The following is a 15,279-nucleotide window of genomic DNA, read 5'->3' as shown; positions in this document are numbered from 1 at the left end:
CCAAAAAAACCAAACAAGTTAGACCAAACAGAACTTTGGAGGGATAGCATTAAGATCGGGCATGGCAGGAGAGAACTTGCTAGGTGTCACTTAGTTATGATATTATTGACAAAGTGTTACATTCCACCCAATGTAATAAGTGAGATTGACAGTATTTAAAAGTATTAGAAAGTACTGTATTTAAAGAGCTTTCACAGTGTTAGAGTGGTTGAGTTTTTAGAAGTGGGAAGGGAGACTGTAAAATGTCTCTGCGATATAGTAGGATGGGGAGGCCCAGTGCCTTTTATGTTTAAAACCAACTAAAATTCAGCAATAAAGCACCTTATAAGAGGTCCTTGGGAGTTTCTCTGTGCCCAGATCCCTGGAACCAAATTGTCTAAGATGGGATCTTGTCACAACTTATCATTTTCATTGTTGAAAACTTATGTAGTTTAAAATGATCACCGGGATAAGATTTACCCCGTGTTACACTGCAGAAAAAAATAAATTAAACACAATGATTGCATACTCCTAGTTTCTGTACCTGCTCCATAATGTGTACTGTGCAGTGCTCTCCTGCTGAATAATATAGGTTGCTAGGACTTCTTCTCCTCCTTTGAACTGAAATAGAATCTATTGACAATTTTACACTGCATAATTAATCAGCTGAAGGCAATACCTTCTATATAAAAGGCCATCTTAGAGACAAGTTACTTGGCACGTAAAAACAGTCCTAATGTGCCTCTGTCAATGAAGCTCAGTAGTGTCCATTCTTTCCAAAATGTATTCCTACACTGCATTTCTGTTTTCATGTCAGCATATAATATTAACCTTATTGTCTTCTAGTCTTCAGCTCCAGCTTCCTAAAAATAAAGCAGCTGAAACATTCCCTGTCGCAGTTGTCCTCTATCTTTCAGATAAAATCTACAATGTTAGCCCCAGTCCTGTCCTTTAAACAAGACCAATACTGTACTTCAGAAACCAGACTCACATTTTCTGATGCTCCAGCCAGGCAAGCTCGGCTTGTGTCTTCTCTTTCAGCGCCTCCTCCCGTAACCTGAAGAGGGCAACATGTTGACGGTCCCGGAGCTCCGCATCGCGCAGGGACTGCTGGGATAGCTCCAGAGACAGGCGATTCAGCATGTCCCCACAGCCAAAGAACTGGCTCACCTCACTCCACTGAAAGCAAGCACAACAGACCTCAGCCCTGTGGCTAAACTGAACTCCTCGCCAAGCATTATACACGAATTGCAAAAGCTTTCTATCCATACTTTTCCTGTCCAAGCTATAGGTCTCTCTCTATGTGTCTGCGTGTGTCTCCATGTGTCTGCATATCTCTGTGTCCACTCTGTGTCTATGTCCACTCATCTAATAACATTAAAAAGATTAAAGGTCTTCAAAAGTGCTAAGCAGGTGTGAGCCTTGTCAGTACCTGGATGGGAGACCTCCTAGGAAAAACTAAGGTTGCTGCTGGAAGTGGGGTCAGTAGGGGGCACTGACCCTGTTGTCTGTGTGGGACCTAATGCCCAGTATACTGACAGGTACACTATACTGTAAAATGGTGCTGTTCTTTGGGTGAAACATAAAACTGAGGTCCTGACTCTCTGTGGTCATTAAAAATCCCAGGGTGTTTTTTTCGAAAAGAGTAGGGATGTTACCCTGGCATCCTGGCCAAATTTATCCATTGGCCTTTATCAATCACAGCCTCATAATAATCCCCATCTATGAATTGGCTTCATCACTCTGATAGCTGGTGTGGGGTGAGACTATTGGCACACTATGGCTGCTGTCGCATCATCCAGGTGGGGCTACACATTGGTAGCGGTGGAGGGGATCCCCTGTAAAGTGCTTTGAGCGGAGTGTCCAGAAAAGTGCTATATACTGTAAGTGTAAGAAATTACCAATTATTATAATACATTGCTGTTCACTGGACTGTAGTTACCTTTTAAAATGTGATTTTAGTTATTTATCAGTTCACAGATCCTATAATCATATTCAGAATGCCTCAGGTAGTGAGGCACTGGGCAAAAGGCAGCAAAACCATCCTATGCATGCTACTGTATAGCTCTTGGCATGTTTTGCAAACTTTTATTTGGATTTAAAACCTCCGACAGTGTTCTAACACTGCAGAATATGGTTCCGCAGTTTCCGACAGATAAACAAGGTGCATACATCCCTTTGAAAAAACATCTGCCGAAAGTAGTATTGTGACTTTTAAGAAATAATGAGCATAAGGTACATGGATAAAAACAAGAGGTGTATGGTAATGGAAAAAAACGAACATCTGCTGACAGATATTGATGAATACCTTAACAGGAAAAAAGGTCTTGAGATGGACCGATATTAGCTGACTGGATGGCTCCACTCCGATTTCTACAGTGCAGTGAAAACCGAAGGACAACATTACCTTACTAGTGGAGTCAGTGTGGGCCTCACTGCTGCTGGACTCAGGGCTGGTGTTACCCGTCACTTGAGAAGAACGTGCACCATCCTGCCCCCACTCCTGTGAGGTCTTGGCACTGTTGCCCAGGGGACCTGCAACACCAGGTGCCACTATCACATCGATGTAAAAAGACCCCGTTCCTCTCTGGCACACCAGCATGCCTTTAAGGGTATTTGCTATTTGCTTTAGTAACTCTGAAAATAATTTATGTGTACCAGCAATTCACTTTCAGACAGAGTCGTCATCCTGCTGTTTACACAGCCTGTCCATAATTCTCACCCATTCAATGGAAAACGGATTTTTCCCCTCTTTCTAAATCAAAAGTTTTTACTTTTGATGCTTCCTGCTCCAGTTTCCTCCCACAGTCCGAAGTCATACTGGTACTGTAGATGAATTGGTTTTGAGAACAATTTGGCCCGGTGTGAATTTGTTGCAATGGACTGGTGTCCCATGCAGGGACCAGTGTATCTTTAAGAACAAGCAAGATCTATATATTGGATTCTGGGCGGGAGGCCAACAGCTCACAATGTGGGTCAGGTGACTGGTCACACTAGACTCAGGATAGGGAGATATAAGACCCAAGATGATGATGATGACAGATCACTGATGAAAGACAACTTTAGCTAGACCTTTGATTGCGTGCTCAGATTTTACACCAGATTAATCACTCTTTGATCTGTGGCACCCTGGATATCTAAGGACTTACCACAATTGGGAACCTCCTTTTATAGTATATGGTATGTGACAAGACTCTTTGCCTGGAGGAAAGGCAACCACACAGGTCTAATTTACTGAAAGCAAATGTTGCACAAGGGTTCCCTGCTGAACACTCCACTTTATGTCACTGATTTTTTGTGACCGTGGATGTGTGTGGTGTGGTGTGTGGATGTAAAAATTCCCCAAAATACATCCAAAGGATGATAACAAATGCCACATCTCTAGTAAACTTCTAGTAACATCATGACAAATGTTATTATATAAATGTATGTGTTTGAGATGCGTGTCAATTTTGTTTTTTCCATGCCCCAAACAAGAGTAAGCAAAACACATTACTAGAAGTTAAAATTGAGTATTTTTACTCTATCCATCATTACATTTCCCTACTTATCATATGTACAGTATGTAATGTTATGTAGTATGATAATACTAAAAATAATATTTATACTGTACATAAAAGTTGAATTTAAAAGTATTTTTCTGCGTGTTGCTTTCATCTTTGTGTGTACTGTACAGTACGTACGCAATATCAGAATTTTAAGTTTAATGCTTAAATGAGTGTAATGTTTAAAAATGTTGTTCGTCACTCATGAATGTACACTACAGCAGTCTTTCATCGTCATGTCCTGGTCCCTATTGCTCTTGAAATACATTGATTCTTATGGAGGAATATGTTGAACTCCTATTCATCCTCTGGAGAATATTTCTGTCCCCCCTGTCCCCATTAACCCCTACTTCCATTATTTATTATGGAAAATAATTCCCCACTTAACAAAGTTTCATCTGTTTTACAGTCCATATTACGTGTTAACATTACTACTGTAACACACTACTACTGTAAAGCACTGTGATTTATTGCTTGCTAGATATCCCAACTATGATGGTATTAAATGTGTCATTTGTATGTAAAATATTCAAACTCTGCAGTTCAGTCGTGTATTAAAAATGACAAGCAAGCAAGCAATTTGATTGCATTATCCATACAAAACAACGTTTGGTACTGTATGTCCAGAATTTGGCAGCCAGAATCCTGACAAGATCGCATACAGGCATATGTAAATATGCCACTACTAGCAGAAAGATGGATGCATACATTGTGAAGTTTACAATACAGCTACATCAGAATCCATCCCTCAGCACTGCGCCTAACTGACCACTGTAGGCCATGGTGTAGAAGACAGCCTGGATTTGACTTTTTTCTAGAAGTTTTGCTATCCCCCTGGGATGAAAACATACTGTATACTACGTTAAGATATGCACTCAGTTGCTACTTCTATCAATGTTGAATTTATTTGTCATGGCAGTCCAGACAATATGAGAGGGTTAAAAACCCTTCAGCATGATCTGAAGAATTTACCAAATTGTATTCTCGGCTAAATACCTATTATACAGTCAATGATAAAGGGTATGTTGTGGTGACCTATGAAGCATTTTTCCCCTTTCTTTCTGTAATGACCTCAAAGGTTTATATAGAAATCCAACTGTGTAAATTAGCAAACTGAAAATGATTTGCTACTATAGGTGCCTAGGCTACTTCATATCACCTGTTGGCTTAGGTTGATAAATTGTAGTTTTAGCCTCTACCTGAGGCTCGGCTGGTTGTCGTGGCAATTCTAGCGCGCTTCTCAGCTCTCCGGCCGGAGCAAGTTTGATCATTGTAACAGACAGTTTCAGACAATCTGAATACAATTAAAGGCAGAACCCCACCAATCATGCACAAGTATAATATTGATACGTTGGTTTGGAGATGCTGCATAAACATAAAATTGAAAAGACACCATTCTTTTTAGATTAATCTGTCTGATTACAATGAAAAGGTACTGTGCTATTCCACAGAAAACAGAGTTAAATTTAGTAATGAAAGAATCATAAACTGTTGTAAGTGGTGGCTCTGTGGCTAAGGATCTGCGCCTGTGACTGGAAGGTTGCTGGTTCAAATCCTGCAGCCAGCAGAGGAATCCTACTCTGTTGGGCTCCTGAGCAAGGCCCTTAACCCCATCTGCTCCAGGGGTGCTGTACAATGGCAGACCCTACGCTCTGACCCCAGGCTCTCTCCCTGTCTGTGTGTCTCATGGAGAGCAAGCTGGGGTATGTGAAAAGACAATTCCTAATGCAAGAAATTGTAAATGGTTAATAAAATGATGTTATTATTATAACAAAAAGCACATACAGTATGATAAAGCACAATACAAACATGGGAGACCATGATAGAGTAAACAGGGAACAGCACCAGAGTCTCACAAAAGGCTTTTTTTTTAACTACTCACTAAAACAAGTGCATGTAGGCCATAACACAGGCACAGTGCTGCACAACAATATTCAGCTCAAGCCAAGTCATCAAGAAAAAAACAAACAAACAAGTTAAACTCCTTAAAAAAATAAAGCTGCAACATCCTTCAGGCGCGAGCACTTAAAGAGACAATCAGGACAATGACACTTCGATTATTTATTCCACAGCACTTTATACCCAGGTCTTCCTCTAGTGTCGAATCGTAAGGAAGAGACTCTAATTTCTTCAATCCCGAGGCTAAGCCAAAACTGCTGTGAGCAGCTTATAAAAGAAAAAAAAAAGCATTACAGAGCAGCTAAATCAGGCAGAATACAAAGCAAAATGGCCATTAGTGTAAGGAGATTGGGAGAGCTACGGGCATTGTCTTGGGATTGCAGTGCAGTGCTGGAGTTTTAAGAGGTTTTAGATGAGGGCTAAGAGACTTCAGCCCCACTGTAACCCTAAGATATTGCCGAATGCAATGAAGACAATGTCCTGGATTTAAGGCTGATCCCCTGACCAGCTTGGGATCTCCGAGCAGGCTTTGGGAAGATTTGCCCATACTTTTTCCTACTGCTCCTTCATTAGTCAAATTGGTTTCTGCCACCAACTTCCTCCCACCCCCACCTTCCTCTCTTGCTCTGTCCGTTTTGACACATGCAGTATGTTTTCATCAGAATAGGCTTAAGAGCGGCAGGGCTATGATATACAAGGTCAGGCAGTGATCCTTTCCAAGCAGAAATCAATAGTTAGGGCCTCACAATTGTCTGGATCGTTAAAGACGCTTCTTTGAGTGCAGTTTGAGCTCTGTGATCATGTACTTGAGCCTGGGTCAAGACATTAACTGACTGTAACCTAACTGGAATTTCCCAATCAGAGAAACGCAAGGATGAAATAGCTGGCCAGGGGCCCCTTCCAGACATGTGCAGGTGTTCCGTGCTATAAGTGAGGTTGAACATCTTTTCCACTGGCCAGTACAGGGCTGTGCTGCCTGTGATAATAAACGTAATAATAAACTTTATTTTATATAGCGCCTTTAAAGGTGGCTTCTCAAAGCTCTTTACAGAATGACAACAACAATAAATTAAAAGAAAACACAAGATAAAACCCAATTACAATATACAGAGGAGACCGTGTATGGTAGTACTAGAAAATCTATTACAGAGGAATGATAAATTATATAAAAGCTGTGTTTGTCTTTTTGTAATCATGTGCAGCAAGGGGTATCAAGATAATGCATTCCTCAGCAGTTCTTATCTTTAAAGTAAGACAATGGCCGTTTTTTGGAGGCCGACTGGAATTCCATATCTGTTCTATACCTCATCTGGCCAAACCGCAAGTGGCCAGGCAATTTTATTAATATTTGACACTGGACCATTCTTGAGAGGTTAGGACAAACCTTGGGGATAGTAAAGGAAAGAGTGGACCCCAAAGCGGTATAAATAAGCCTCCATACCCTTTTTGAAGAGATAAGACAAAGGCAGATGTGTGTAATACAGCAGAAGAGAGATGTGAGTGTGTTCCTCCATTCTAGGCCAGACTATAGGACACTTCCGGGGAATACAAGCGCTGAAGAGACTGATTTTATCATTTAGGAAAAGGACTCTTTGTTTATACTGTAGTTGTGGCATTACACACCAGTCTAAAGAAATTTTCCATTTATGCTGTGATGTGATATCTGACGAGGGAGAAAGATCCCCTATTTGTCTAGCATCCGTTTAGGGATTGATTTTGTCCTCCATTGTGTCTGCAGGGTTGAGATCTGCTTCCTGGTTTTGTAAAAAGCTGGACCAGGTACTTATAGTTATAACAGTAGTGAACGGGGTGGCATAGTGGCACCAGAGGTTGGCATCGCTGACTTAAAGTGCTGGGGTTCAGTTCTGGAGTTGGGGTGCTATCTGTGTGGAGTTTGTATATTCTCCCCGTGTACATGTGGGTTTCCTCCTGGGTTCTTTGATTTCCTCCTGCAGTCCACAGCCATACCAGTAGGTTTATTAACTTCTGGGAAAACTGGCCCTGGTGCGAGTGTGGGCTTACAGTATATGTGTCCGTGTGCACCTGTTACTAACTGAGATAGGCTCTTTCTCCCTCACAAACCCTGAATTGGATGAAACGGTTAAAAGATGGACGGAATAAAAGTAAACATTATGTATTTCTGTGCGTCATTAACAATTATAAACTTTAAATAAATATTTGTCCTTCAAATAGTTTCATTGCTCTGCAAGCTCACCGTGGCAGGAATACATTGCATACCTACATGTGTTACTGCTCAAGTATTATACGCTATTGTACATACAGTGTGTATCAAATGTGTCAGCTTAACAGACAGAATAATAAATGAGGAATAGAAAGGGAGGGTTTCTGGACATTTTAAGAAAAGGCTATAGAAATCTGCTTCTAAAACTGGTTGCATTGTTGCTGTGCCAAGAAAATGGAGATACAGTAGTAGCCACTTTATAAGAAGCATATCAGGAGAACAGCACTCTTGAGGACTCTCTATCACACTAGCAGGGTACTAGAAGCGTACTGGTGAGGAAGAGAACTGCATTTGGCAGTATTGTCCAAAATCTAGTAAAACAACACGACCTCACTCTGTACTGTATGTCACTGTACGTCATCTCTACCTAAAGGTTTTACTGTAGTGGTAATGACAATGATATTGTAAGTTTTAGAAATTATTGCTACAGCTTTGGGGACTAAGAAGTGTCTCTAAGAGTTTAGATAAAATTAGTAACACCTAACAGTGTTAACATTTCCAGCTTCAAAGCAGAGGGGATGTCTGCTGAGATGTAAGAGGTGCCCTGATCAACAACAAATGGAAAGTTTACCTGGTTTACCTAATTCATTAAGTTGTGGGTAAATAACTGACAATGCACAGTCCAGAAACACACTATATAAGATCACATTAAAACCACAAAAATGGGGAAAAAGAAAAAACAGAAGGAAGGGTAGAAGCAGAGAGAGAGAGAGAGAGAGAGGAGGAGAGAGAAAGAAGGTCAGATCACAAGAGAGGAGTAACAATTTGAACCTTGATAGAGAGAGCTTGCTATTCTGTGTTTTGGGGAACTTGATTAGAAACATCTTTCCTGCTTGTGGGTGCATTGCTAGAATAGGGAGATAGGCTCCAATTTATTTTGTGGCATCCAGGGTGCAGAGAGAGAGATTTAACTGCAGGTTGTATTGCATTCATTTAGAAGGCAGCTTATCTCTTATTTTGGCCTCTGTAGGCATTATTTAAGAGTTTCATACTTAGTTGCAGTCTGGGGGGGTTTTCTGGGTGATAACAATGTTATGCCTCTAGAACATCTTGTTTGTACATTCTGTAAATATAGTAACTTGTGTGTTGCATGTTTTGTTGTGTGTAGTCTTGTCTTCTCATTGTTAATAAACATTTGTTTAACCAAGTGTGCCCGGATTATTACTCTTTTCACCAAAGCTGTGCCAGAGAATAAAGAATTCACGGGCCTCTAATTATACCGACCACTCAGGCATATTCTGCTGAAATCAATGGGGTGTTGGGGGTTATGAATTTGAACTTATTGACTATACTGCTCCGGAACCCCCATGTGTAACATTATCAGTGCTTGGTAACATCAGACACCGTTTTGATCAGAGCACACAAAAAGGAAATCTAAATAATATATATATAACACAGAAATAAAGTTAAATGTAGTTATCATGAGAGAAAACTTCAGTGCCCGTTGATTTTTGAAGGAAAGCCTCTGGTTTCATAAAGAGATGTCCTTGTTTTCCTGTTGTATGATCCTTTCCGAGCAGTTTAAAGGGATGTTGTTTTTCTCAGTTACTCGGGCCTCCTGAGTCTCCTCTCACTCTCTCACACCCATTAAGGGCCTCAGCCTGGGCATTACCCACAAGCCAAAGGGACAAATCCCGCTAAAAGCCTTGCTAAGTGCTACGGTTTCAAAGTCACATTTTCTGGACTTTCATCATTTGTTGCAATTTTTAATTACTACAGCGGAGATAACAAAACAGCAAAGTGGACAAATCAGGATTTCAGCTATAGCGCCAGCAGGGGGACGACGACATATCAACCTGATCTGAACTGAACTCTGATGTTGTGCACTTAAGAGGGTAAAGAAAGGGGCCTTGCTAACATCATTAATCTTAAACACTTGTATACGTATTTTAATTTAAAAAAGGTAGAGAATGCAGTTGAATTGAAATGATTTTTTCCCCCAAGTTTTCCAACAATTTTACCTGATGTTTTTATTTAATCCAACCAGATTATGGAGTCTTTATGGTGTCCTGTTCTTCAGTAAGCCTCTGCTTGTGAAATTTGACTTTTTTTAGCAACTGCAAAACTATGTAAACAGATTGTTTCACATTAGACTCCTGGAGCCAATTTAGAATGCCTAATTTCCTTCATGCTTAAAACGCAGGGTACCTGCTGTAACTTTGGGTCCTTATTTGAAGTTTAAATATATTTAAGTCTGTTGATTTTCTTAACACAAGAGTTATGATACTGAGTCTGTACATACAGTAGCTATGTCTAGGGTATGAAAAAGACTGAGGAATGCTTGAATTTTGGAGCTGTAGGAATGAGACCACTAGTGTCACTCTGCTCAGTTCTTCAGAAAGCATTCATAATAAGCTTGTGTACTGCTTAAAGTATCAAACAATGAGCTAGTGTTTCGGAGACCTTAGCAAGGGGAAAACAAGGGCAGGGACCACACCACATGTTAAGATCTGCACTCTTACTAACTAATCAAGTTGTCAGTTAGACTATTAATGATGTTTAAAGTATCAACGGCATTCAGGTGTGTAAAGAGAAGTGAATAAGTTGCAGGCTGCTTGTGAAATTTACCAAGCCCCTGGTGTACAGTGTGTACCTGAGGTCTTCTGATCCTTTTCCCTCCCGGCATGAGCTCCTGCTTGGTTTTTGTCAATAACCTCTTCCCGTCTGCGACTTCCTTTTCGGGTCCTGTAAACAGATTACAAACAGGTTAGTCGGTGCACACGTTCCTGGCTGTAACTGAGGCTTAAGTGAAAGGAAATGGGGAAAAAAAAGAGGCTCCCATTTCAAGACAGGCCAAAGTCATCTTCGTTCAGGAGTCTAAGAAACACGTACTTTAAATCTGTACAGAGAGACAAACAAGTACTGTGCCTGGGGACAGAGATCCTGACTTACAGGACAGTACTGGTTGGTACACTGTCGATTTTCCCCTGACTTGTTGGTATAATATTACTTAACTTGAAAATAAAGATCTGGATCAGTAGACCCATTTAGCTCCAGTCCTCCAGGGCCACACTGTCCTCTGAGCTCTTTAATCATGTGCTGGGGAGTTAAACGAACTGGTGGACTATGACTCTGCAGGGTCAGACTGGAGCTGTCAAATATAAGACTGAACAAAAGATGGACCTCTCGAGTGGATCAAATACTGAAGGTGCTTGCCTGAGTGCTAACTTGCTTGGACTATATGATCCCTGGGGTTTGCGAGTTTGAATCCGGGTCATGTCCTTGCCAGCTGTGAGCAAGATTGGCTACACATTACTGAGGGCGGGATTAGTCGATCTGGCAGGAACACAGTGCTGGCAATGAGGCGTGTGCCTCTCCTCTAGTTGGCACTGAACGGCCTGTACAGGGCTCTGATACCCAGTACATGTTAAAAGACAAGTGGGTTAAAGGTGAAATGATCGGAAGAATTTGCCCACATTTTCTCTTTTTCCCCTGTATGCAGCCACAAGGCTTTGATCCCTTTGTGTATCTGTGGAGAGCTCAGGCATGAAACACACAGAAGTGGCGATTCCAAAAATTGTGGAGAGTATAAAAAAATTTAAATTGTTTTTTTTCTCAACTTTCCTCACTAAAATAAACATTTTCTTAGTGGTTTATAATTAATAATAATTCCTCACACTTATAAAGAGCTTTTTTGAAATGCCCTGGGATTTTTAATGACCACAGAGAGTCAGGACCTCAGTTTTATGTCTCATCTGAAGGACGGCACCTTTTCCTTTTTACAGTAGAGTGTCCCCATCACTATACTGGGGCATTAGGAGCCACACAGATCACAGGGTGAGTACCCCCTACTGGCCCCTCCAACACCTCTTCCAGCAGCAAACTTAGTTTTTCCCAGGAGGTCTCCCATCCAGGCATTGGCCAGGCTTACACCCACTGAGCTTCAGTGGGCTGCCAGTGGTGAGTTGTAGGGTGATAGGGCTGCTGATATATTTATCCAATACAGGATCACAGGGCAGCTGAAGCCTACCCTAGCAACAAGGCAAGATATGCCCTAGACAGGACGCCAGTCCGTCAGAGGGTACACACACTCACAGATGCAAATTACCTACCAATGTCTTTGAATTGTGAGAGGAAACTGGAGGACCCAGAGGAAACCCATGCAAACAAGGGGAGAACACACAAACTCCACACAGATAGTAACCCAGAAATTGAACCGAGGGCCTAAGTGCTGTGAGGCAGCAATGTTAACTACCACCACTGTGCCACCACCCACTAAAATTTAAAAAAATGTATATACATAACATTTCTGTACTGTATGTAAAATTACAGAATTTGAGAATTCGCCAAAAAATAAACACTACAATCTGATGGTCAATTTTAAGACTGAAATTAAATATGTCAATTTTGGTGCAAATACAGGTAGGTTTCTTAAATTGAGAAATGCAGAACACCAAAATAACCAAAAGGATAAGACAAAAATTAAAAGCTACTGCTTTCCCTCAAACCAATTTTGAAGATGTTACACAGTCTACATTTACTAAAATGTAATGATGCTAAGGATGAACATCAGCTGAATATAAAATTTCCGATAATGCATGCATTAATTGAAGAATATATAGGAGAACTGTGTTTATCAGACACATCTTTGGTTGTTTATTCATGTATTGTAAGTTTTGCAACACATCAATACAGGCTTCATTTATCAAGGAATCATTATAATCAGTTTGGTTGGACCTCGATTATTAAACTTCGAGTGAGTCCGAATTAATGTTTATAATGATCTTTAAATTTGAAACGCAGTGTTTTAGGAGAGAGAGTTATAGATGCAAAAACAAATCAATCAAAAGCAACAAGAAGGTAAGCTTGTGAAAAGCAGATCCAAAACTTTTGGCTGTGCAGCCACATGAGGTGTAAAGGAGAGAAAATGAACAGGAATGTGAAGGAAAGAACTGAGCAAAGAGGATAAAAGAAAGAATCTGAAAATGGGTAAGATCGATAAGGCGAGAAATGAGGCCTAAAACAAGGGATATCTAGGAGACAACTTCCAGAGGAGGTGTGACATTCTGAAACTGGTAAATAAATGGGGAGATTTAGAAAGATTTAATTAAGAACTGTGGAAAGGTGTGATCCTACTTTAAGCATAATTTGGGCTTCTGATGTCTTCTTCGTTACCCTGCTTGGGCTGCAGAGTTCTTTAATAGTCTTAATCTAAAGCTTTCTTATCTCAGAAGTGAACCTCATAGTTGAAACGGGGTAATTTCAGCTATTATGGTGAAAATATCACACAACTAGGGGCAAAACTAATTTTAAGGTTTTCCATTGGCGTGCAGATCTAAGAGGGCACCATAACCCATATTCTAAGAACCTAAAAGGTTCATAAAGACTGAAACCCAAGCCAGTACGGAAGTCAATAACAACAGTAATGCAGAGAGGAAAAAAAAATAACTGAGAAATGAGGACAGATGGTTTTTGTTTATGTGAGAAGACGAAAAAAAATGAATTAGATGTCAATTGGCATTTAATCTGCAATCAGCTTACTCAAATCTCATTTCATCTGTTTTTCTTCACACAGTAATAAGCTGTTCATTTCTGTTTCAGACAGCAAGAGGTCTGCCTTAGAGCCCCCACTCCCAGCTTAGCAAAAGAGGTTTTCCTTTCAAAAACAGATTGCCTTCTTCTTCTATTTATCCGTGTCCCTGTAGTAAACAACTTAAAGAAATGACCGTCTTTCTGAAAAGGCTATTGTTCTGATCCACTATCTTGCGATGACGTGCCTAACACGCACCAAAAATAAAAAAAGAAAAACAGAACTAAACATGGAAATTACCAACAAAAACAACCTCAGCAGACTAAAACATCTCATGTACTGCCAAGTGACAAGAAACAGTACACTTCAGCTAAAACCACTTGAGGATACTTATGTGTTTTCAATATTATCAGGGGGCACTCAAAAAGTTTCAAATTTCATTACAGATACAGTATACAATCGGGCTTGTGAATTATGTTGGTGTAAACAAGACTTGCTAATGGGATTTCTTCTTCTTTATATCTCCATTCTGAAAATCTATTCATGCAACCCACTGGATTTACAAATCAGTATTACAAATAGTACTGTTTTACCAGAATGAGCACAGAAACGTAAGAAGGTAGCAAACAAGAGGAAGGCTTTTGACCAGCCTTGCTTGTTTTGAGATTTACGAGCTTAGTCTGAAATTTCTAAATCTCAAATGCTATTGAAGCATTTCTTAAAAGAGCCCCATGTTTGCACTAAGCTACCTGACTAAGAAGCTTGATCCAGATATACACAACCCTGTGTAAGAAGCATTTCTCTTTCTCTGCTATACATCCCCATAACAGGGCTTCTTAACCTTCTCCAGCAGGGACCTAGATTAAGTATGGGAATCAGCCTTGAGACCCATTATTCAATTTTGAATTAATTTCCTTTTAATTACTTTTCTGCTGTCGGCAATTCAAGAGCATTATTGTTATTACAATATATCGAACACTTAGTAAATTAGGTACTTGTCCAGAAAATGGGAAAATATGATCAATAATTAATTATTTGGTAGTACACAAAGGTTTTGCAAAAGCACAATTATTAGAAACAGCACAAACGTAAAACAGTTATCAGTATATTAACATGAACCTTAACTTTATATAATCTTCGAAAATTTTCAGGGCTTTCCTTGACAGCTCTGATATTTCTGCGGACATGCTTAGTAAGACGAAATGAAGGAGGCAGGTGTCCAGTCCTTTTTCCTGTACACCCCTCTACACAGTATAATATATAAAAATAGTTCAGGTGGGTAGCCATCTGCACCCCAGCCATCTACATTGGAGAAACAGGAAGGAGACTCGGAGACCGCTTCAGAGAACATGTTAGGGCTGTGAAGATTAAAGATCTCTCCAAGCCCATTGTTTCTCATTTCACCTCTGACGGCTATGACCACTCTAATCTCTCCATCTGTGTTCTCAAAGACGGTTTTCCGAACTCATACGTCAGAAAGACTACAGAAACCAAAATTATCCTGCAGCTAGGATCACACCTTCCCCTTTCTCTTAACAACAGACTACTTTTCTTCTAAATTTTCTCCATTCATTGGAGGTTTCATTTCACACCTCTCTACACCTATTCTGACTTCACACCTCTTGATGGGCCTCTCTTTCTGTCCCCTGCTCCTGCCCCTCGCTCCTCCTCTCTCCCAGCCTTTGCTTACTGCCTTGTCTTTCTCACACCTGAAGAAGGCTCCACGGCAGAAACGTTGTGTTTTCTTTCTTCTTTTCTTCAGCATGGAATAAACCTATTACTTGTTCCTTTGCATATATAAAAATATACATTTGTTCTGAAAGTTGGCACATCGCAGATTATGTGTAGTCACATAAATCCAACTTTGTTTTATAGCAGTAAAAGAGTGACAGATCTGACAAGCAGATGGGGTTGAACTGAGAGGAGTTCCCAGACGGGGTGCCTTGACTTATATTGAGGTCTTTTGGGGGTGGGGTTCTGAGGATGTTTTTTTAATGGAGGTGGGGTGGTACCCTGTTAAGGGGCATGGTAAGGATTAGTATACACTACCCTGTACATACTCAAGCCACATCTTTAGCTCTCTTAGACACTGGATTTGATCTCCAATACCCATGGCCAGTATTTCTATTTTATACTGAAACATA

At 40.4% G+C, this 15,279-nt stretch overlaps 1 protein-coding gene across 1 annotated transcript in view; it reads right to left on the bottom strand.

Moving 5' to 3' along the window:
- LOC148816094 (centrosome-associated protein 350) overlaps positions 1 to 15,279 on the bottom strand; it is a 47,396-nt gene that overhangs the window by 21,948 nt on the left and 10,169 nt on the right. Inside the window, exons 5-7 of the mRNA XM_088940698.1 lie at positions 10,259 to 10,350; positions 2,387 to 2,514; positions 971 to 1,158 (exon numbers count right to left, since the gene is read on the bottom strand). Of these exons, the coding sequence (XP_088796824.1) occupies positions 971 to 1,158; positions 2,387 to 2,514; positions 10,259 to 10,350 (408 nt within the window). The remainder of the gene's footprint in view (positions 1 to 970; positions 1,159 to 2,386; positions 2,515 to 10,258; positions 10,351 to 15,279) is intronic.

Source organism: Atractosteus spatula, chromosome 23 (genome assembly GCF_055471065.1).
Source record: "Atractosteus spatula isolate fAtrSpa1 chromosome 23, fAtrSpa1.hap1, whole genome shotgun sequence".
NCBI classification, from domain to species: domain Eukaryota; kingdom Metazoa; phylum Chordata; class Actinopteri; order Semionotiformes; family Lepisosteidae; genus Atractosteus; species Atractosteus spatula.
The sequence above is the reverse complement of the archived record's forward strand: the minus strand, read 5'-3'. Positions and strand labels throughout refer to the sequence as shown.